Source organism: Manduca sexta, chromosome 18, assembly GCF_014839805.1.
Source record: "Manduca sexta isolate Smith_Timp_Sample1 chromosome 18, JHU_Msex_v1.0, whole genome shotgun sequence".
NCBI classification, from domain to species: domain Eukaryota; kingdom Metazoa; phylum Arthropoda; class Insecta; order Lepidoptera; family Sphingidae; genus Manduca; species Manduca sexta.
Window position 1 is genome coordinate 1,888,861 of NC_051132.1, and position 24,729 is coordinate 1,913,589.

At 33.7% G+C, this 24,729-nt stretch overlaps 1 protein-coding gene across 1 annotated transcript in view; it reads right to left on the reverse strand.

Moving 5' to 3' along the window:
• Positions 1-15,841, reverse strand: part of LOC115447108 (homeotic protein empty spiracles) — a 34,400-nt gene extending 18,559 nt beyond the window's left edge. The window contains exons 1-2 of the mRNA XM_030174040.1: positions 15,289-15,841; positions 1,140-1,312 (exon numbers count right to left, since the gene is read on the reverse strand). Coding sequence (XP_030029900.1) covers positions 1,140-1,312; positions 15,289-15,730 — 615 coding nt within the window. The 5' untranslated portion in view covers positions 15,731-15,841. The remainder of the gene's footprint in view (positions 1-1,139; positions 1,313-15,288) is intronic.
• Between the last annotated feature and the right edge of the window lie 8,888 nt (positions 15,842-24,729).

Here is a 24,729-nt window from a genome sequence, read left to right on the forward strand (position 1 = left end):
AAATAGATAATAACTAGACAAAATGCTGACCACGTTTTACATTGAGGAACTGATTTTGCTACCTAATAAGTGTAGTAAAAGTTCCTAAACTTACATACTTAACCAGTAAGAGGCCAGCATAATACACTGTCTCTCAAGATACAGGCTTGCCTAGTTTGAGAAGCAGGGTTAATTAATTATGTCAATCTAGAAATTTTAGATCCTTCTACTATTGTAACAACGTCTTGTGAATTTTTGTTTTTCTATTTTCACATGGTAATGTACCTAATCGTTAAGAATAAATAAATAATTCTAAACTATTGACGCAAAGACTCATTAATCGATGTTATACTCGGACTACATAGCACTTATCAAAGCTGTGTCAGCATAAAAAATATGGATGACCCTTCCTATCGTATTTGGGGACACATTATCAATTGACCCAAATCAATTAGCCAGAAGCATCGCGTAATTATATTCTCGATAACAGTTTCACAATAATTATACAAATTACACAATACAGTAAGTTTTGGGCAAGATGAGATACATAGCTTTATTAGTCTTGGTCTACTGCGACGATTGGAGCCTAGTGACCGCCGTGAACTGAAGTAATTAAATTGTTATATTTATGAATAAATAAATGATAAATACAATTATGTAATTTATTATATTACACTAAATAGAATAAGTTTGTTAATTTGTTTGATTTTCAACGTGCAGATTAAATTTAATGCATTCCATTTTCAAAATTTGTAAAATGTAACAAACGTAATTTTATAAAAAACGCCCTGCTTATTTTCTCTTGGGCTTAGGTCACTTAGCTTTCTAGATCTTAGCTTTAGTATCGCCTATACCTATAAGTATACTATAACGTATTGCAGTTTCCGGCATGAATAATAATGTGCCGGAAAATCTCCACTAAGATTATTGCCAATTAGCTTTTGCTGGCGACTCTGATCAAATCTTTTCCAGAATGAAATTTAATCAAGTATGTAAATAAGTATCTATTATAAGAAACAGCCTAATAACAAGATTCATAGTTAAGATTATTACAAATTAGACCAAATATTAAAAAACATGAAGTAGATATTAATTTACGTTTCTCATACGTTGGTAAATATTTTTGATAATTCCAAACACGATTAACAGATGGCGCTTACCTGCGTCTCGGTGAGACTGAGCGCTTGGGCGAGCTGTTTCCTCTCAGCGCCCACCACGTAATGGTTTTTCTCGAACGCATGCTCCAGTTTAAGCAGTTGCGAGGGGGAGAATGCCGTTCTGATCCTCTTCGGTTTCCTGAACGGCTGCAGAAGGAACCCGGGGATGTCTGGACCTGAAACAATATCAGTAATATTTTAGTTACGGATTTGAATAAACAAGTTTAAGGAGAGGTCCTGCTGTAATATATTGCGTAAAAAGTTGTCGCGATTAATATTAGTCTCACAAAAATCGTTTTGAAAATATGATAATTACAAATTATAGTCCGTGGACCTATTTATTAAGATTTTTTGAAGTTTAAAATGCCCCCTTCTTCTACCTATTCCCTATTTTAGAACAGGGAACGCATCCTGCTAGATAACCTGGCCTGTTTGCCAACGCTACAAAAAACTGCTATTCGTAAATTAAAGAGTAAAACCACTGGTTAATGAAATACAAAGCTATGACACTGACATATCCCTTTACCGTACCGATAGACTGAGTTATATACCAACAAATCAATATAAATGGAAGAATTGCTTCTACGACTCAATTAGCGAAGTATTTATCGCTATGTGTGTTTTATACTAGCTTTTAGTCATGGCTTTGTACGTTCAATTAAGGATGATAAACAGATGACCATTTTGTGCAAACTTACTCTATACCAAACTTCATTAAAATCTGTTTAGTAGTTTAGCCGTAAAAGCCTAACAAATCAAGTTAGTTACTAAAATATGTGTGTGGAATAATTGATTCAATATTTGCGTTTTTGTCGTCATATTCGTTATGACTTTTGAAATATTTCTGTAATAAACTTACTCCGAATTATGATGATTCTCTTTACGAGATAATGTAACGCCTATTTCGTCATTCGGGTTTCAAAACAAGTAACTTTTTTTCAATAAACTTAAGTAAGTAAATGACACAGAATTAAATAAAGTATTTAAAATAATAATGTAAAAGCAAGCCGTAATATACGGTTTAATTCTAACACGTACAAGACATAAATAATTGTAATGCCTTAAAAAGGAGTTTGACACTACTATGCGTTTCCTTTATGGTCACTGTTGATAATGTAATAAATAGTGTTTAAAGTAGGCTGTCTAGATTTCTCGTATAAATAAAAAAATCATTACGTCGTATATAATTGGACTGAAATCAACTTTTTACCGAAATAGGAGCTACAGTGAAGTCTAAAAATATCCATTGCCGTTAATAATTTGCTGTAAATAAATAAACAAGTTCTGCAATATTGCTCTATGGTCAAATAGTAACCTAAGATAACTTTAAAAAATAATACTATTGATCCAAAACGACGATTCAAAACAAACGTAGTAAGTCGTCAAAGTTCAAACACATTTCCTCATTCTATTTTCGTTCAAAATTAAAGCAATCAAAATTTTAAATAAAACATTTCACCCACAAGGACACATGCCGCCATATTTAAATACACTTAAAATATAACCGTCAGCTATTAAAATTAAATTAAACAAAAATTATAGTCGAAGGAGGCGAGGCTCCATCCATCACCGTAGTTGACTGATGAAGTAATGAAAGACCTCAAATTACACGACCGCTTTATAAATTGTCTGTGCGTTTACTGCTGTTTAGTCTTTGATTTATTTTATTTGTACTTAAGTGGTATGATTCCGAAGGATTAAAAGAAGGTAATGGAATTGTCTATTCCCGTTAATGTGGCCACAATTTTGTGTTTCGGTAGGACATTGAAGTTTAATTATTTGGCATTATGAGACTTGACATGTTATGCCTTGTTGAACTGTCTTAAAAAAATACGAATGCAGTTCGGTAATTCGAGTTTTGGATTACGAAGCTACTGCTTATGATTGGCCGTGTTGCTTACGATCAGACGAGTCGCACGTTATTAAATTGTTAAAAAAAATAATGAGTGGGAACTTGCAATCGTCTCTAACCTGACATTCGCTAACAACATTATAATTGCAATGAACAGAATACGATATTTTTTTATTTTATTAATCAATCATTAAACATCTTTGGTATTAACTAAGGATATCTGCGTGTAAGGAAAAAATTTAGGACTGTCTGACTGCGAAGTGCGGTACGAATGTTTAATTTTATATGTAAACTTATCATGGGTTTTAGGAATAGGTAAATTTTTTCAATGCCTTACCAATCTTTAAAATGGTTGGGGACAAACAGAAAGCTTTCACTTCTCGTTTAATCGTAACTGTGAAGCTGACCTATTAATAATACCTATGATCAAAAATAGATATAGAGTTTCTACTACACTGGGAGACACCGCTTTACTAAAAATAGTAATGAAGAAACTGCATAATCGTGCTTCAGATACCATAAACACATCTCTACTAAAAAAACAGCTGCAATAAACAATTTCCCGCCAAAACCGACAAAAATAATACTGGCCAGCAAAACAAACTAAACAAAGGAGACGAACCTAATTTAAAAAAGAAACACTAACCTGCAAACTGACATTCGAAATTCAAAGATATCAATTATTGTCAGTGACAGATGTTATCGCCATAGCCGTGTGTCAGTATGCTAATTGTGCACAAACTGTCGTGAAGTAAGGCGTGTCTACATATTGTCATATGATACATGACTACTGGTACGAAATTTAAAATTGCTTTATTGAGCGAATATAATTGAATGAAAGTCATGGAAGCGGTAGAACGAGGCCGCTATTTTTTATATAACTCAATGTTGATGGCCGCTCAAAAACAGTAGCACCACTCATAGCTACAAATGATGTTACGACTTGTGTAAAAGAAGGTGTCTACTTGACTATGCTGGGATCTGTCAATGTTTTTAATCTTATTACTTTTCGATTGCAGTCTTAGTAATCCAGTACACCAGTATTAAAAACATAGTTTGAAAATAAAAGTCATCAATTTCCGTCCAACAATCTCACAACCGCTTAAGCATCTCATCGCAATAAACCTGTCATTAAACAATAAACTATTTGCATAATTTTAAAGATTGCAAAATAATGATCATTTAATAGTGCGGGCTAACGAGCGGCTTGCGTGATCCGTGAGACATTTAACGCTAATAGCTCTTAACTCGTCTGGTCCTTGATTTCACGCCCTAATAGTAGGGAAGGGCCTGGATGATTTTAATAGCAGACCAAAAACGAACGAGAGTTGACCTTCAGAGGAAACAGAGGCTTTAAACAATGTAGGTACGAATATATGCCTTAGTCCACCACGCTGTCTTAATGCGGATTAGCAATGCGTACTCTAAAAATTCTTTTAAAGAAAATCTCAGATATGCAGGTTTTTTCACAATGTTTTCCTTCACGTAATTATGAATATAATTCACAATGAATACACACGTAACTTCGAAAAGTCAAAGGAGTGCCTTGGTTTTTTAACTTGTGGTCTTCAGTTCGATAGATTCATTTTATATTCCATATAAAATATCCGTAAAAACGACTTAATTTGAGTAACAATTAAATATTCTCATGTAAACATAAGTGCGACAATGTTCGCTTACGTGATAAATATAGCATTTTATTTTATTCCCAACTAGCCTATCACCGCTTCAACAATTTAATAATGATCTTCAAACTTCAAAGAACCCAAACTGCAAAGGTCAAAATATCTTTGGACTTTCTTACAAATCGTAGATACCTATTTGTCTATCAACATGGTTATCGCATCGTAAAATTCAGTTTTATGTTCAGAGTAACACTGCGGGTTATCTGTCTGATAACTGGCATGTTTATTAGTTAAAACGTTTCAATTAATATATTTGTGTGACGTCCGTGACTTACATGTATTGTTATCTAAAAACTGGAAATAACGCTGAGCTAGGTGTTAGTACCTGATCACGATCCTTAAGGATTGTCGACTCTATGTGAGTTCGTTCGCCCTTACCACGTACGTAATGTGATGTTATACCTACTTTTAACTTTTACTCACCGCCCTATCTATCTAAGGTGCGTTCTTGGCAAGAAAAGCATATACGAAATAATATAGTTTCCTTTAAGTAAAAGAATTTAGAGAATCCGGCAGTTCCTGAGGAGAGCACGTGCAAAAAAACTTAACCTTTTATATTATGGATCTCGAGTGCAAAGATTAAGCTAATAGTCACGCGTAACTCCACGCTTCTGTTCCTTCTATAGTCTCTGAAATCAATATAGATGCTTATACTTTGTTCCTGACTATACTTGCGGTACATTTTAATAGTCTCAAAATAAATTTCATGTCTTAATTACTCAATACTATTCTTTACTAAAATATAGTGTAAGTCTGCAGTAACCAATATTGCTACAAAAGTTTCTACCAACCTAAGAACAAAAATTTTAAATTAAGAAGATCAATGTTCGCATTACGTTTTTAGATCCGTTACGAATAACTCAAAAACTTATGCAATATTTTATGTAAAACTTAACATGTAATTAAACGGATGTTTTTAACAGCAATTATATTTTCAAATTAAACCCGTAATATATCATAATGACATGGTTTATCATATAATTATACTAGGAGAATATATAATGAGTAAACCGTGGAAAAATAATCACCATATTTAACAAGTAGTTTTGGCGGAATATGTAAAAGTCTATCGTAAATCATTTTTTTTACGTTCCATAGTTCTTTGAAGTCACCATCGAACGATTACTTCGCTTTAAATTAAGGGGCCTTATTCTCTATCCCGCACGTTATTTTGACAGTGCGTAACCAGCATGTAACACAACGCATCATGTTTAGGACTATAGAAATTTGGCTTACAGAATACCATTCCACGAACATTTCTCGAATATAACATGACACGGCCGCGTTACGCGTTTACACTACCATACAGAATAAGGGCCCAGATTATCTACACATCTTACTCAGTAGATGTCACTTTTATCAAACTTTTGTGTATATGAAATCTGGTCAGCTTAACAAATTCTTTATGAAGTAAATCTATCGGAATACATATTATGAAACAAAGCCCTGAAGACATGTCTGTCTGTATGTTATCGGTTTTCTCAAAATCTACTGAACGTTTTTTATGAAATTGTGTATGGAGATAGTTTAAGACTCTAAGAAGGTTATAGGCTACTTTCTATCCCGGGAAAATATATAGCGGGATTTTTATGCCGAAAAACTTCTTCATGGGTGCGAAGCCGCGAGCAAAACCTAGTATAAATGTAAATAACTAATCATTCATAGTCATATCATTATACTCAAAGGCGCTTAACATTACACACCAAACTCGAAAACTTCATTAATAATTGTACTGAAACTATCGTGCAGTTAATCATTTCCCTGTCTATCGACAATACGTTTGTATGTTTCAACGCATTATAAATTGTACTTGATTTATAACTACCGAAATACTCGTGTCCGTTTTCACCAAACTTAATATTAACGCAAAAATAGGCCGGCGTCGAGCGCTTTGCTTCGTGTTCGCTGCTGGGGCGTCTAAGTTGGGCAAGGGTTGGTGAAAACCGGTTTGAGATATAATATTGATGCATTGTATATTGTAGGGACTGAGAGTGTTGTGTAAGACCTACTTATTATCTCTATTAAAATAATTGAGGAAAATCAGTGAGCTTAATAATAAACAGCTATTAATTTACAATTAAAAAATACTGCGTAGAATTATTGCGTATAAATTTTTAATCATAACCAATTTATAACTAATTACTTATCTTTATTATCTAATTAATATAAAGCCTAATGCGTTTCATAAAATATTATTTGTGTTATTAAATAGATAGATAGTCAAGTGATATAAACTCTATATTAATAATTTCATAATCACAAACCATGAAATTTCTAAAAGCCATAAGTCATCTATTAAGCTACCAACTTAATTATCATACGCTACTCAAGGCTGCCAACCAACAAAAACTATAAAACACTTTAAACAACCAGTTGACCGTCCAACCGGCGAGCAACAACAAAGTATACTCAAATTACATCCAATTATAACCCATTCAATCCTTTTAGAGGGAAATATTGTGAAAAAACACGGCAGCCAACAATCGTGGTAATTAAGAAAAGAGCTAACATAACAAAAGATTTGAAATTGACGTACGGTGCTACCAACACTCATAAAATATACGTCATAGTGATGTGCCGTAAGGCAATCGATAATCAAGGAATCATAAAGACAAAATGTCTTATATTTTAATATATACAAACAAACTGTATATTATCAACAAACGAAATAATTGATTAATTAAAAAAGAATTTACTTTCCGTAAAATAGATTTATCTCTCCCTATAACTGGAACACCGATAATTGTACTAGAAGGGCAAGTAAAGCTGCACGCGAAATACACTTATCGATAAAAGGAGCGGCCCATAATGAGTTGCAAATTGATGTTTGAATATTTATTTGAAACCAATTCGAGGCAGTCTTTCAGCCACTTAATGCCTACTTAGATACGCAATGCTAACGAATGAACGCCATTCATCGCTTAATCATGCTTATGGCTGAATCTAAACAGACATTGATTTATGTTTCAAAGATTTGTCTGTGTAAATCCTTGATTATAATTTCTAATTGGACTTATTATTTATACGGCTGTTATGAAAGGCTTACTTCGTTATTTCTGTCAGTAGCATTAAATTCGTTAAATATTAATATTATAGATAATTTAAAAATTAATAGCATTACGAGCTCTACTAATTCGGATATAACTCATATTTTGTTGACGTGATATGTAGCCGTAAATTATAGTATAAACTTAATTAAAAACAAATAACGCAGGTTTTAATTAAATTTGTGATTTATTACAATATTCACAGAGCTATAATAACAAAAAAAAAATAATCGATGTAAAAATAAATCGATACCAACACTACAACAGAATGGAAAAGGACAACAATGGCTACGGTTGATAATCGACTTCGCGCGCGTCACAAATTCTTTTGTCAACATTTTTATATTATTTTTAACGGAAGCGTTAATCCTGTTATATTAAACCCGAATTTTAAGGGTGGGCCCATACTATTTCGTACATAAGGGTGACAAAAAGTAATTGTTTTTTTTCGCGCCTAACTGGAAATATTTTTTTAAGGCAAAGGACAAATTATTATAGGGTTTTGTTGACACAGATAATAGCGCGAAATTGCATTTGGTTGGGGTTCCAGCCCCCATTGGAAACGGTAGTTAATATTGCTAACGATACTAGGGGAAGTCTTATATTATCTGGCATTTAATAGGGTGGCAGTCTATTTATTTTTAATTGTAATTGTCAGTTCTATTACTCTACACTAAGGATGTATAATCGATCTATATTTTGGCTGCAAACTGTTGTAAAACTGGAAACACCTGAGATAGCTGTCATGGCTGAAACTTTACTGCAATTTTACTGCACTATACTGCATATATTATTGATCCAGTCAAAACTGCATCAGTCTATTTGAGTATAGATAAAATTGTTTATCAAATATATTGCCACACATAAACTCAAGAAGTCACTTAAACACTCCTGTCGAAGTAATTAAACGTTTTATTGCTTTATTATTAGTTTAATTATAAATAATGATGTATTACTCGGATAGAATATGTCGCTATATTTTGTTGGTAGACCCCGCATTTAAGGAAATAATTATACAACGTGAACGCATTTTAATATTATACATATAAAGCCTAAACTGCTAATATTAAAAATATAGTTCTATTATCAGTGGATAACCTTATGCCGTCCGCTAAGTAAACAGCTTTATGTTCAGTACAATCGCGCTGTAAGCAATTTTGTCTCTACAAAAAAATAAGATTTAATGCCGTTTTTAAAATAAATCTAAAGGGTAATAACTATTTGCTATCATTCTCCATTAGGCGAGAAAGCTGCTCGTTGAAAAAGGTCTATATTCATAAAACCTTTTCTATTTTTTATTTATTTCCATGCTTTGCAAATTTAACGAAGTGCTCTTTATTTATTTTCATCCAAAAAAGATACATACAGACTTCATATCACAATTAAGGAATTAAAACCTTCATGGATAAAAACCATAGATATTTATAGAAAATACTTTTTATCTATGGTTTCGGGCTGTACATGCAATATTCGCGCACTGGCCACATTTAAAAACAAAATACGACGCAGCAATTTTAATGAACACTATCTACAATACCGGTGAAAGTATCAGTTAATGTCATTTACAAATATCTACAGTTAATTAGCGATGTAACACCTTGAGAAATAAGTATATAAGTTACATTGTAATTAAAAAACGATAGCCTAGTGTACGGGCGAAAGAGTTGTACCAACCCACAGACACGCAAACATATCGTTAGCTTATACTCGCGGCTTCACTCGGACGATTTTTGTAACAAACCTACCCAATCTTGGCCTATAAAAATGAATGAACATGTAACCTATCCGTTTGTTTATCGACACAATAAAGTTATTTTGAAGCCAGAGCAGGGACAGTGGATACCCTCCGACCCGCCACTTTGTTGCTATCTACTTCATTAGTTGTAATTAAAACATACGATACTGGTAATTGTTCAGATATCTATATTGACGTAAACACATTGTGAGTTAAATGATTGGTTGCTGTAACTAGGTTTTTCACGCGGAATTACTCGCACCTAAGTTCGTTCAAATATCGGGTTTTCAAAACCAGCGGGATAATTATCATTTCCCTTGAAATAATCTCGGATTCGGGCCAACAATTCGATTCTCTATTATAAGATTACGAATTTTGTAGTATTTTCCACGAATTCTCAATAACAATAAAAAAATCGAATAAATCCCCAATCGGAGTAGCTACATGTCATTAAAAAAACAGCGTGCGTTCCGTTCTACGTAAATATAGATTTTTAATCGCATGCGATAATTTTCTATAAACAATTAATTCAAATGTATCTTGAGGCGCGTAAAGTATTACAAGAAACGTAATATACGTATTTATTATTATTGTAACACTTGTAATGGGATAAGCATTACGAAAAGATTTAAAAATAAATTAATTGCCAATTATCAAGGTATGTGAGTAATGGAACGCAGTATGTAATGGGAACTCGGCCGGTACAATTTCTACCTATATCATATCGGCTTGGATAATTGATTTGTTTGAATCCAAAAACCGACTTACTAATTATATAGAATATACATATTGATTTTAAATTATCAAAATTTATTTTGCTCCCACTGTGTCCATTTTAGTCGTCAAAATGTCTACAGTTCATGAAAACTATGCAACTGCCTAGCAGAAGTATTTCTTGTACAAATGGTTGAAGCGGAATCGAAAAGGCGTATTTTGTACTGCAGAGTAGGGATCATCGTCTTTCCGCTATAATAACCTTTGTAAAAGCACGTGACATGATTAGGCACTACGATTGACATTTAGTATGGTTAATTTGAATTTGACATATTCGTTTCGAAGGTTCTCCACAAAGTAATTGAAGCAGTCAACGTACTAGCGTGTCTGGCCCGTGATTTTCAAAATAGACCATACCTAATTTCATTCGTAAATAAGAACCTCCTCCTTTTTATGAAGTCGGTTAAAAACCTCGAATCCGAGTTTGTATCAAATACACATGCACGAGAATTGCCTCACACAGCCTTTCTTCCACTATACATTCACACTCCATTATGGAGTCGATGCCACACAATTTTCATCCTTGTTGCAGAAAGGGCATGGCTTCATTAACAACTACCAACCGATATCAACTTTCTCTACAGCCTGAACGGCCAGACTGCATCAAAAAACCAAGTATTGCCTGACTTAAAAATCCGAGACGTCCCAGACAGCTGCTGCTATAAATCTAATTAACTTTTCACACATTAAAAGCGAAATGGTGTTATAGTTAAAATAATTTATATCACTATCCAATAGTACATTAATCAAAGGCATCAACATTACTATAACGGTAAATAAAATTTTTATATTAAACTGGCTATTTTATTCTAGTTCGTACCTATTAATTGTGAAGCATAGTCTTTCACACCTGCCCTTAATTGAGATCCGTGCAAAGCACTTTTTCAATCACCTTGGAGCCAAAAGACTTATTTTTTACCTGTGACAGACCGTATGCCATACTTTGACCAGTTCCGGAGAAATCATTAAAAAAACCACGTGACCATGAAGGCTGCAAAGTCGTAGAAACGTCGGGAGAAAGTTATAATATAGATAACCGCGATAAAATCCGTAAATATTATTTCAAAACACATGTGTCCGAGCTGGTAATTGAACCCAGGAACTTGTGGTCCAAGCCCTTAAATCTAACATCATGGATCGACGCAATATTCTCCTTGAAGGTATAATTTCTACTGTATCTCTCTAGACCAATGTCTTAGTGATAATCTTGCCAAGATAAAAAAAACAAAAACGACGCCAAGGAAATGAAGACTAGGCGAGAAATTAAAAATTATGTTTTTAAAAAACTGGCCAGGATTTTATTCCTGACAAAAATATTGGCCTATCTTTGGCAAAAAACTCAATGTAAGTGACAATTAAGTCAATATTACATCGATGTCTTTACTTGCCTTCGGAAAACGGGCATGGAGTTATCAATTTAAATAAAATAATGTTATTCTCAATACTGATTATAAATACGAGTTAAAGCAATGCGCTGAGGGTAATTTGTATGCCGGGAAGTGTGTTGCCGCCGCTACGACTATTACACGTCGTTTTTATGTGTACTAAACATGTTGACATTTTGAATTTATAACAAATTGATAATTTATTTGTTTTTTTTTTTTTATTTCTGGCAGTGACTACTTGTCTTTTGTAAGCTCAGTCTAATTATAGCTGGTTGATTTATGTATTCTATAAAAAAATATATTGATACGATTTAATGAAAAAAAATATATAAATCTTTTAAATTTAGAACATTTTTTACTTTAGTATGATTTGACATTAAAATTCCTAGGATCAATCTTAAAATTAAAATAAAGAAAGCATTTAAAAAGGTTTGAAGGCTTTTTTTTTTTTTTTTTTAACGTAGGTAAATCATCAGATGACTATCTCCCGCCTTGGGATGGGCGGGAGGGCGTGTCAGACTTCTACTGACTAAAAACCTACGGTGTTCCCATCCTTTGCCTATGTGCCTAGGTCCAAGATCCGATGGCATTCATTAAAATCTTCATTAACTTTTTTTTTATATTCATCCATTTTTATCTTCTAAAGGATACGATAATCGGTAATGCCGTTTTATTCAACACTTTTAAGTCAGTTTACGGAATAGGATTTAAATTCAAATCCCAAAACTTGTCTCTTTATTAAAAAGCCGTAAGATCTCTATAATCTATTCAGTTACCTTTGTAATTGTTTATCTCGTATTATCTAGTAAAAGATGCGATATTCGGAGATGAATAAACGGCAAACTAATATTTTTTTATCAATCCGATTAGTAAAAGCCGTTTGTTTAAAATGAGACTTAATCACTGAATTTACGGTTAAGCCAAAAAACGTAATTCGAATTAACTACGGCTTTACTTTATTTAACATTACTAGCAGAAAATGCGCCTTATTAATAAAGCCGCTAATTACACATAATATAGCAAATTTTCACGTTATACCACATCACACACTTATTATAATTTATCACAGTTTATTAATTAGCGACTTAGATTTCTGAGTAACATTTTTTACCACATCATTCCAAAAGTATTTTTACATTAAATAGTCTCGGTCTGTGATTTAATCATAATTAACGGCTTTAATAAATTTAAAATATAAAAAAATAACTTATTCGATATTTGAAGACGTGGTTAAAACGGACGATTTGTTTGAGATAAAGGGCAACTTTTATCTTTTACCAGTCGTTACAGATAAGCTACCGAAGATTTTTTACAACTTAACTTTATCGGAGGCTCAATGTAACAAGCGCTACTCAAGTTGTAAACATTTAATTTATTACTTCTTTTAAAAAAATGATTTATGACCATAAACATATAATTATAAAATTAATTTATTCTATTCATAAAATACAACACAATATTTTTGCCATCATATTATTTTCCACAAAAATAATACACATTTTTATTACAGTATAATAAATAACTCCTAAAAAATAAAAATAAAAATTAGAATACAAAGCTGCTAAAAACAATCGGTTGATTAAAATTTAAATTTGAAAAAAGAACTCATTCAATTACGAAAAGTGTTAGTGCAATATTAACAGTAATTAATTAATTGCAACTAATTGCGTTATCAGTTATCAGTGAGCATAATGTAGTGCATTAGGTACATCTAAACTATCTAAGTGGGTAACCGCGGGTCAATGAGGTGCTAATAGGGATCTATAAATAATGTTATGCATGTAACAGTTATGCAAACACACCACGTGTCTATGAAGTATTGGATCGTTCGAGCAGGGTAAAAACCAAATAGACGAGCATAAATTTTGTGAGGAAAATTTCCTTCACCAATCAGTTAATTGAGACTGTGTTAACCGTCAGGATTCTTTTACGTGATTAAAGGACATCATAACATACTGCCACAGTTAAATCTTCATGCTAGACAATTATAGTTTGTTAACGATATTCCAATTTCAAAATAAATCGCTTCTCCACAAAGGTTATAACTGAAAAAGTTATAAACTTTGTAGAGAAGCGGAATGCTATTCCATTTTTAAAATAAATCAAAAATCGAACACTCTATCTCTTAATCCAAGGAACCCTAACCACAACGTAACCGTATATAGCAAAACCGGTTTAACCCCATATAATTAATTCCATCAGAATCATTACAAACTAAACACTTGTTAAACTAGGCATTAAAAATACGGTATAATATATAACTATAAGTTAAAAACGCCGGCTTACTTTGTAGGTATTAATATTACTAATTAGTAATTACTGGACATTAGTTCTTAAGTACTTAAGTCTTATTTAAGGACTTAAGTCTCGAGGTGACAAGAACAGTGCTTAATTCAATATCCGTGTGTTTTTACTGTTTATGGGTGGTAATGCTTACCATCAGGCGAGAGGTCGTCTCAATCAGTATCAACAAATTACTTCAAATACAAATTGTTTGTTACTTTTTTTCACTTAATAACAGAGCTAAGAAAACATGCATTTTTACATAGAACATGAAATAATTAATGGCCTTATAAAATGTCCTACATTATTTAGATTCTGTAATCTACCTCCGTAACGGGATTGATATAACTCTTTTTGTCCTGGAAAAGGTGGAGTTCCAGCTTGATTTTGATTCAAGGAAAAGTTTCTAAATTAGAGGAGCCCGTCCGTAAACACAAAATTGAGCAATTAAGAAGGCTTAGACCAGTGGGTCAGTCATTTCAGAAATTGTAAAGTTACAGTTAACTCGTACAAAAGCCGTCGGTAATATTTTATTGTTATATTAATTTAAAATACTTAACTATCAGATATATAACATCACCAATAAATGTTACTATATAATTGATATCATCCCATAAGCATTATATGAATATTTTAATAACACAACAAATTGTATTGTATTATAGTATTATCTTGTATTTTATATTACTCTAAAACTCTAATCATTTTAGGAAATACTAACAAAAATCACTTTAAATAACGCCAAGTAAATAATAAAAATGTCAAATCAAAATAATTTAAAATTAATAACTCAGTTTTCATTGAGATTTTTAACAAAGACCCGAATGATGATATCATTAATCGTGTTCTTAATTCAAATACAACAGGAGTTTTAAATCAAAAAGTTGTTTAGAATCTAGAGCCTACATTGAAAGCCTTAGAGATACGCATTAAACAATGATGTATGCAATATTTTGTCTTTACTAAATATGACGTAGGAAAAAAATATAAAACGGTGCACAATTAACACATTAAAAAGATCATTATGGAATCCTATAATTCAATATTTACATAAAGTTTAATTGATTATATTTTGCATTAAAAATAAAACATATTTAAATACCAATACTATAAAAACAATAACAAATAGTTGGTTGCCATTTAACATTTATGAATAAGGAAGACAGTAAATGTCATTCTTAATTAATCGTAATTTGCAAACAGTTAACTGGCTAAAATAAACTTTACAGTTAATTAGACATTACTTTGCTATTATGATTATTTCAATTACTTAATATTAAAAATAGATTTTAGATATAGATTTTTTTTTCTTAAAAATATAAATTTCTTTGTTGTAATAAATCAACTTCTCTGAGTACTACTTCGAATGATAAATCTGGTGAGACACTTACCTCCAGGAAACCTGTGCGGGAAGAGTCGTCCGTGCCTGTTGATGAGCCAGGGGTAGAGCTGGTAGGACTCGCGCGGCACGGGCGCGGCGGGGTGGTGTGGCGGCGGGTGCAGCGGCGCGAACCCTTGCTGCTGGTGCGCCAGCGCCGCCGCCAGCGCCGCGCCCTGGAACTGCGCCAGGAACTGGTGGTGGGTCTGCGCCTCCAGGTACGGCAGCCGCTTGAGCTCCGGCGACGGGAACACCGCCGGCAGCGCGCTCGGCCGCACCACCGGCCGCGGCGACGGGCTGCGCGGCGACGCCACCGGCGACGGCGAGCCCGGGCTGCCCAGCGGCGGTGACGCGCGCTTCGACCGCTCCGAACCACCCACTATACTGTCTATACTGAACCCGATCTTCGGCTTCGATGGCACCGCCACCACAGGGGTCGGTGCGAGAGGCATCATGCTTCCGGTTCCGCCACAATAATTACACCAAATCAGATGCACATGTCACACACACGATCCATCGTGACGCGATACGAACGCCAGGGCGGCGCGCGGCCGAATGAGCCGCGGCGTCAGCGCGCCCCCGGCCGCCGCCGAGGAAAAACGAACAACATGGCACCCACCGACGCGATTGGCCGCTTCCATCCGGTGGGAGGCGACCGCGACGAGAGCTTCGTTCTTTATTTGAAAAGCTGGCGCGCGATTGGCTGACGCCGGTGGAAGGTGTCGATCGACTCCCGGCCGCTTTCCCGATGGGCGGTTTGAATAGAGAACTCGCGATTTACCCGGCTGTGGCGTGATGCGACAGATTTGTCGGCTGCGGTGGGACAAATGGGGCTTTTAAATTTCGTCGGTTATGTTTCAATTAAGCCGAGCGAGCGCGGCGAGCGCGTAATACTTTTTAATTAACTCTAAAGCTTTATTAGCTTAATGTAGCGAGATAAAGGGGGTCCGAGCGTTCCTCGCCTATTGGTTGAGAATTTGACAGAGTATTTTGTTCGAGGCGATAACATATGAATTTCACGCATGTTTTCCGCCATTATAAACTAAACGTATGTTTTGTAAATAGTTTGATCTGGTAATGAAGTCGGTCACGCTCCGGCTCGCGGCCGCTGATTGATTTTTGTTTAAATTTGCGATAACTTCGATATCGTTTGTTATGAAAAATGCGCGCCGACGGTGATGTGAGCCCGAAACATTGTGACTATAAAACATGTTATGTAATTGCAATATGCACAGAAATAAAATAAGAAAATTATATTTAAATTACATTTAATTTCAATGATATAAAAATATTATGGTTATATATAATTACCTATGTCATTGCATTTTTAAGTAAAGTGGTGAAAAAAATATATATTCGATTATAAAACACGCTTATTGTAAATATTGCAATTAAATTTTACAACAGGTATTAGGTAACATATTTAAATGCAACATAAATAACAAATTTATTTAAATCCGATATTTCAATAATGTTTATAGTATTTTGTTAGCATATTTAACGTGAATAAATATTCGGGATATAAAATAAGTATGATAACGAGGGAATTTAAATAATTTGTCAATTTATATAATTGTCAATACATTTGTTTACATTATTACAAGTAATAAAATAATATATATTTACAATTAACTTATATGCTCCGCCGCGGTCCATTGGACTCAATTTACGTCTCACATTTTATTCATAAATTATAATTAGAAAAAAATACGAATTTATCTCCACCTTCTTGTTAAAATCGGTTAAGAATACGTGAATATTCAAATATTTTTAATGAAAAATTATGAAAAATAATTACCAAAGTCAATTATTTACAAAATCTTTCTCAAATTATAACTTACTATAAACATAAAGAGGAAACACTGATTATTGTTTACGCAAAAAATCAAAGTACAAAACTGTTATATTGAGATTGTTTCCAATATTATTTGTTATTATACAAACCTAATATGATCTTACAATAACATGTTGGGAAAACTGTCGATACTTTTGTAACAATATAATTGTATAAAAATATACGTTTTAATATTAGCAATGATTTCCAAAGCGTAAGTAAATACTTTAGACTGACGTTACGAAACAAGCAAATAGTCAAAACTTTCTAAGATTATATAGAGAGGGCATTGGAAAGATTGTCCTACAAAAAAATTGTTTTCATGTGATGGTTACACAATCTACCGTAAAATAGCAAAATGCCAATGCGAAATACTTTATATTTTATCCATATTGTGATTTGCACGTTTTTAATGCGCATTTAAGCATATTATCTGTTAATATGTTATTTTTCTATTAATATCTTATTTTTCTATTAATGTCTGTCTAAGGGTTCGTGAACATTCCCTTCCCTTCCTTCCAACCATCCTAAGAACTCCTATTCCTTCCTCTTCTCTTCCTTCCCTCTATCCCCTCCCTTCTTCCTCCCGGGCCCTAAGACCGTCTAGCTGGAGGCTACCGAGCCTCCAGTGATAGCGATAGGGCCCACCAACTCAACATGGGGCTGCCGAGGTTGCAAGCCGGGGATCGCCTGTACACCGTTAGCAGGGTACCTCAGGTGATAACCACGGCAGTTCCCCCAAAAAAAAACATATTAATTAACCTAACAATAAAATCTTAGACTAGTGCTTACATTTGTGACAGATGTGCACAAAAATTTTAACAAGCAAAAATAGGAGCTACGTTTTTCCTTCCTACCGTCCCCGTCTTCCTACCGTCTCTTCTCTCCTATTCGAATCTATAATACAATTTTGTGAGAATTCTATATCAGAAGGGAGAAAGAGAAGAATAAAGAAGAAAAGAACAAACAATACACGTAAGAACAAATAAAGAAAATAAAATAATGTTACACCAGTGGCTAGAATACCTCGCACCGAATATTGTAAATTGTAGAGTCGTGTTTCCACATGTCATTGCAATCGTGTCTTATTGACTACTAGCGACCCGCCCCGGCTTCGCACGGGTTGCAATGCTGACTATTTAATGGATGTTATTATTATACATACCTTCCTCTTGAATCACTCTATCTATTAAAAAAAAACCGCATCAAAATCCGTTGCGTAGTTTTAAAGATTTAAGCACACATAGGGACAGAGAAAGCGACTTTGTTTTATACTATGTAGTGATTATTATTGCTTATTATGTTGTAGGTGTTATATTGTAAGTAGATATTATCTACCTATTTGTCATGATGCAACAATGTAGAACACTGTAGGTTGAATGATATTTATTTTTTTCCTAACTGGCGCTGTTTGGGACAATTTTGCCTCCGTCAAGTAAGGCGGATACGTTTTAGTTAAATTACTAGCATTATAGAACTCGACATGTAATGATTTGGGGAGGAGCGTTGTTTAATGACATTTAGGCTACCACCAGTACTATCTTAAGGCCTCCTGCATATATGAGCTAAAAACACGTCCTGGAAAAGGGTTGATGAATTATGTTCGCCCCGGACTGAGAAAGCCTCACTTAAATGCCGATTATTTTACGAACCATGTTTTCTGTCAATTCCTTCTTGACGAGAGATGATTACTTCTTAGCAGTCAAAGCCGTTGCTACTGCGCCTGATCTCTCTCCAGTCATGTCGGATTGCCGTCTCACCGGACTATGTGAGTGAAGAAACAGAGAGTGCACCTGTGTATTTCGCAGACACTTAAACCTACACTACAATAATATCTCCAGCGTTCTTGGCTGATCTCCGTTGATATCGGCCGCCGAAATTCGGTTAAGAAAGAGTCCAAATACATTATCTTATCAACTATTCCCTTTACAAATTATCTTTACTGTATTTACGTTAACAAACATATACTTAATTTTAATATTTACTGTTTGATCAAAGTGAGATACAGAATCAGATATAAAACTTTAAATTTTGTATCTATGATTTATAATCAGAAAATCTATGCCTTAATGATATAAATAAATAAAAAACTATTACTTTATTACCTGCTAACATGTTATTAAAGACTTGAAGCCGTCGGCAGACGTTAAAAACTTAATTTGCAGTATCGAGTTCCATCCAATATTGCCAATATAAGGTAATGGAGAGCACTTCTGCATTTATCCGAGATGATTCCGTCATATTCTTCTATCATCACACCCATTTAACGAAATCTCATTCTAACTAAAGGCAATACATAAAACCATTTCATGAAGAAATATAAACAAACTTTTATTGAATTGGAACATATCATTACGAATTATAGATAGTAATAAAACATAAATACACCAAGTTTTTGTACTACAACACAAAAAAATAACCAAGAACATAGATGATAGGCCACGTTAGGAACCGGGCTCTCTACCTTATATAAATCAATAGCTAAACGAAATTAGTACATAATATGCTTAAGACGCGTTTTCGACTGGATCTCTTCAAAATCTCCCGGTAGGCAGCGGTTTGGCTGTGCCTCTCATTGCTTTAGTCCATGTGCGGCGGCATACTGCTTAACATCAGGCTCATCTCGCTAAGGGAATAAAAAAAAAGTTACTGATTATAATTAGAAATGTGAACACTAGAAATAAAAACGACCACTAAACAGTAAAGACTACATTCCCTCACAATGCAATCTCTATCTAACCGATTCTTACAAGCTACAAGAAATATCACAATACGACTCAACCACAATAAACATCTACACTAACCCAACCGCAACTTTTGACCCTAAAACGCCCCCTATATTACTCAAACAAGAACGCCGACTTATTATACGAAACCAAAGCCTGGCTTTTACTTATACAAAGCATTTCAAACTTTCCACCATTACTGTCGAATAAGTGGATGTATTCACCGCAGTCTGTATTCGCCTATTCAAATGAGCTCACGCTCTGGCCGCGCCCTGTGAGCGCTAGCGCGATAATATCTCGTCAATCTTGTGAAATAAGGTGTTGTAGCTGGACAAATAGGAGTCATAATTTGGGTAGCCTGTTATTTCGTCTGTTGCGTTTTGTGATATCATTATTACTCTCTTGCATAGTAGGGAATGCTGATCTAGGTTTGATTCCTAGACCGTGAATATTAACTAAAATTGTGGATACCAAAATACACCCAGTTTACGTTCAGGAGGTCCAGAGTTCGCTTCTCAGCTGAGACAACATATTGTGAGATTTCCAACAGGATTGACCCGGGATTGGATCCCCTGGAGAGACTGTTGACGCCAGGCAGGTTTCCGGATTTTAAAACAGTCCGTTCGCGTCCACAACATTCTTGACAGTATATATAAAATAGAGAACCATTTAAACCATTTAAACCATTTATTTCTCTACACACACATAAATACAACAAAAAAGTATAAAAGAAAAAAAAAACAAACACACACACACAGTTAACAATACCAGGCACAAAAACTGATTGCTTGCACTATGTGCACTTGCACACAGTGCCAAAAGTATTACCGATATGTAATGCCCTTTGAAGAAGGAATGAACTGTTTCCTGATAGATGCTTTAGATATAATACAAATACAACACAAACTTCATCTAATTTAAAGAAGAATACAAAGTAATTTCACTTTCTCTTGTTTGTATAACTAATATGCAAAGAAATTAAATTCACGCTGACACTATTATCGCAATTTCCAATTCTAATAACATAATTTCGGATTGTCGTACTTGCACGACAATTCCGCCAATGTCAAATTTGAAGATCATTACTAAATAAAAAATAATACTTTTCTTAATATTTTACGTAAATTCGTATTCAGAAGAGTTTCCGTAAATTTCCGAACTAACACATTATAAATAAACACCAATGCTATTTTAAATAAATCATAACAATATAATATCAGCTATACGCTTTACTTTATAGCCATATACTTGTAATTCGAACTTATTTTTCTTGTGCGCACACAATTTCTTGTTTTGTAAGCATACTAACGCCATCTAGTAAACATACGTTGAACTACAAATTGTTAGTTTTAATTTAGCTCCCTGAAAATTGAATTTTTCTAGATATAAAATATATAATTTATGTTTTAGCTTTATAATCCGTATAGAAATGATAAGATGCAACATAATACTAAATTTTAACAAAAGTTCACGCACGTTTTTGCTCTAAATCTGTTCTCCAAGCTAGATAACTATTAAAAGCAGTTAATTGTAAAAAAAAATAATTTATTTTATTGAATAACAAACCTGTGTCAAACGGAATTTAACCCTTAGAAACTACATACTAGGAAATAATTTCTAAATGCCCAACATCATGTGAGAACTTAGAAACTTAGAGCTACCTCGCTGGTTAAGGTTGTTCATTGTCTGGTCAATATTATGAATATTATTTAACCTAGATATTGTTAAGCAAGTGGAAACCACCGTGACTATGCTGACTTATTTTTGATTCAAGATTTCTTCTCATCTACCCTTATTTTAGCAAGCAAACCGAGCAGATGGCAACGGCTACCCAGTGGAAACCGTTCAGAGTTGTAATAACCCACTAAACGTAAAATTAATAAGTGTCGTCTCGGATCAATAGCTGCTGATTGCAGTTAGGGATGGGAAACAATACCGATGTGATTCAATATTTACAAGAATAAACTCACGCCTTTACCACTTAGCGGGCAGGCTGGTACGAAATAATGGTAAATTCATTTCTTGAACTATAATTATACACCACTAGCATTTAATAACCAAAAATAACTGATGCAGTTACTAAACGCATGCTTGACAGAAAAAACGATGTCATAAAATTATGTCTAAAATAAGTTATTATTGATAAAAAGTTATATTGATTCACAATGCTAATTTTCTGGCGTCCATTAACCAATTTATACAACTTGATAGTTTTATTGTGTCTTATTGTCATTCATTAAATAATTGTTTCTAACGCATTTTTTTTATTTATTGATGAACGTCAGTCTGACGTTTGATCATAGTATTTGTTACTTACTATAATAAATGTTTTGTCCATATTTTAGTCATATTTTCACCAGTGGCTAAGGGGTCATATAACACAATTCCTGTCGGCTTACCTTTCTTAATTTATATATATTACTAGAACGATTTGCAGACCGCATTTAAGCTTATAAATACACATATGTGTGTCGGGTTCCACTATATTCCACATTTATAATATCTTACCTCTTCTACATTCATAATTAAAATCTATTAGTGTATATGCATGATATGATAGTTTTCCATTGTGAATCGCCTCTACTCACCCCTTCAGGCTAAAAGTTGTGAATACCTCTGCCATTATGATAATGTTACTACGACACCAATTCAAATCCCAAGCTACTGGAGAGAATTTTTAAATCGAAAATCTATACTGTCAAACCTTGTAATTGAATCGAGAACTTCACGTTTTATAACCAGAATACAACGTCTCTAGACTAATATAACAATTTATAAACATATATCATTTATATACACTTTCCGAGGCATCATAAAATGTATTGATCAGAGATACAATTACACTTTTGATTTTAAGTTTCTGATTAGTCTGATTCATATGAAGAATTGTAACTTGGATTTAATTCTAATTTGTAATAGTTTACATTTGTTTAGGTCTTCCTTTCGTTTTTGTTTCAAAGGAAGCCAAGGAATAAAAAGAATGTACAGATACTTATCAAAGTAGATTAATACAAGTATTTAGACATAGATTTAAAACATAAGACAATGAAATTTTGTTTGTTATGAGACTTTTGAGGTGATAATTTGAGTATAAAGACATTTATCAATGCGATAAAATTACATCTATTTAATAATAAGTCTTAAACCAAGTCAAATATTTAATCCTTATCAACCAGTCTTAGCGGTGAAAAATTGAGTGATGACTTCTTGTAAAACCGACCAGCGGTAACAGAGTAACATTGCTAAACCGAAACAGGATCTAACTACCAGATTAGTATGAATAATACCAAAGGTCAAAACAGTTTGAGCATCAGAGATTAAACCTTACAAAAGATATTAAAATTAAACTATTTTTCGGATTTTATCGCGATTTATATTTTAATTTTCTCCCCGAGAAAAATAGTTTAATTTTCATGTCTTACGTTCGCGTAAACATAAGAAATAACTAACAAAAGGTATTTAAAAATATTTTTTCTACATATTACGAATATTTTTGGGATACCATAGTAACTTAATAGATTTGTAAATTGTTTTATTAACTAATATATATTTGTAATTAATATTAATATGATATTTATGTATTAACACCTTATTGCAGCGGCGAAATGTGAAATTTTCCAAAAGAGAACCCCACATATAGGTACTAATATGCATAAATGTGATCTGCAAATCGTTCTAATGATAATTAGATTTAACTTGAATTATGAAAGGGAAGCCGGCAAGAATCTGGTTATATGTACCCTTCGTCACTGCTTTATTGTACATCAAGGAGAATGTTTAAAGATAAAATTAATAGAATAACAAAACAGAAATACAATTGCTGGTCTTATCCCATTCCGCGATATCTTACAGACAATCTTAGATGCGATATTAAACTTTGTCGTAGTACTGGACACCTAAGAGTACATGCCTACATCTATTAAATAAAGGGTGACATTGTGCAAACAATTTAATTCTTATACCATGAATAATAATATTTCAAATGCAAACCCGCATAATATTTCTACAATGTTATTTATATATTATATTTAAATTCTACTCATCAGCTTAGTATTGTTATTATAATACGTTATATTGATAATTAAACAAACTTATTATGTATAAAGGCACTAAATAAGACAAATTATCAAAATAATAAAATGATTCGAAAAAATTGTAAAATTAATGAACATCGATATCGATACGTTGCAATCCTTTTATAAATCAATCATAAACATGCGGTATGAAACAATGGGTGCGTGTGGGCAGCGACGCGGGCGGTCCACACATTAGCGCACACCGTTCGATTCCCGGCAGGGACGTTGTCGATAAACTATCACCGTGTTTTATACTATCAGGAACCGTGTTTCGGCTGAAGTCTACTTTGTCTATTCTTACCTTACAACACTTTCGGATTGAAGAACTTTGTAACCAATTATAATGGGTATAATATACTATATTCAGTTAAATATACTTAGTAGGTATATAATACATGGCTGACTTCTTGACTGCTCCGGTGACGTAGTTGTGTTAGGGTACGACTTCAGTGCCAAAGTCTCGGGTTCGATCCCCACGTCGGATAAAGTGATATTGGGTATTTCTACGTAGTATCAGCTCAGAGTTTGGAATTTGTACTCAATATGTCAATAACCTCTCCCGGAATACGCGCTGCTACAAGTGGATTGTATCTCTGCCTACCTCTTCGGGAATAAAATGCGTTAGTGTGTATGTATCAGTTGAATATGGTAAGCATAACGACTACCCATAAAAAGTAAGACCACTATCACAAAATAAAAGTCATCATCTCAGCCACAGGAAGTCCACTGCTGAACATAGGCCTCCCCCAAGGATCTCCACGTCGACCTGTTGGAAGCGGCCTGCATCCAGCGACTTCCTGCGACCTTAGCCAGGTCGT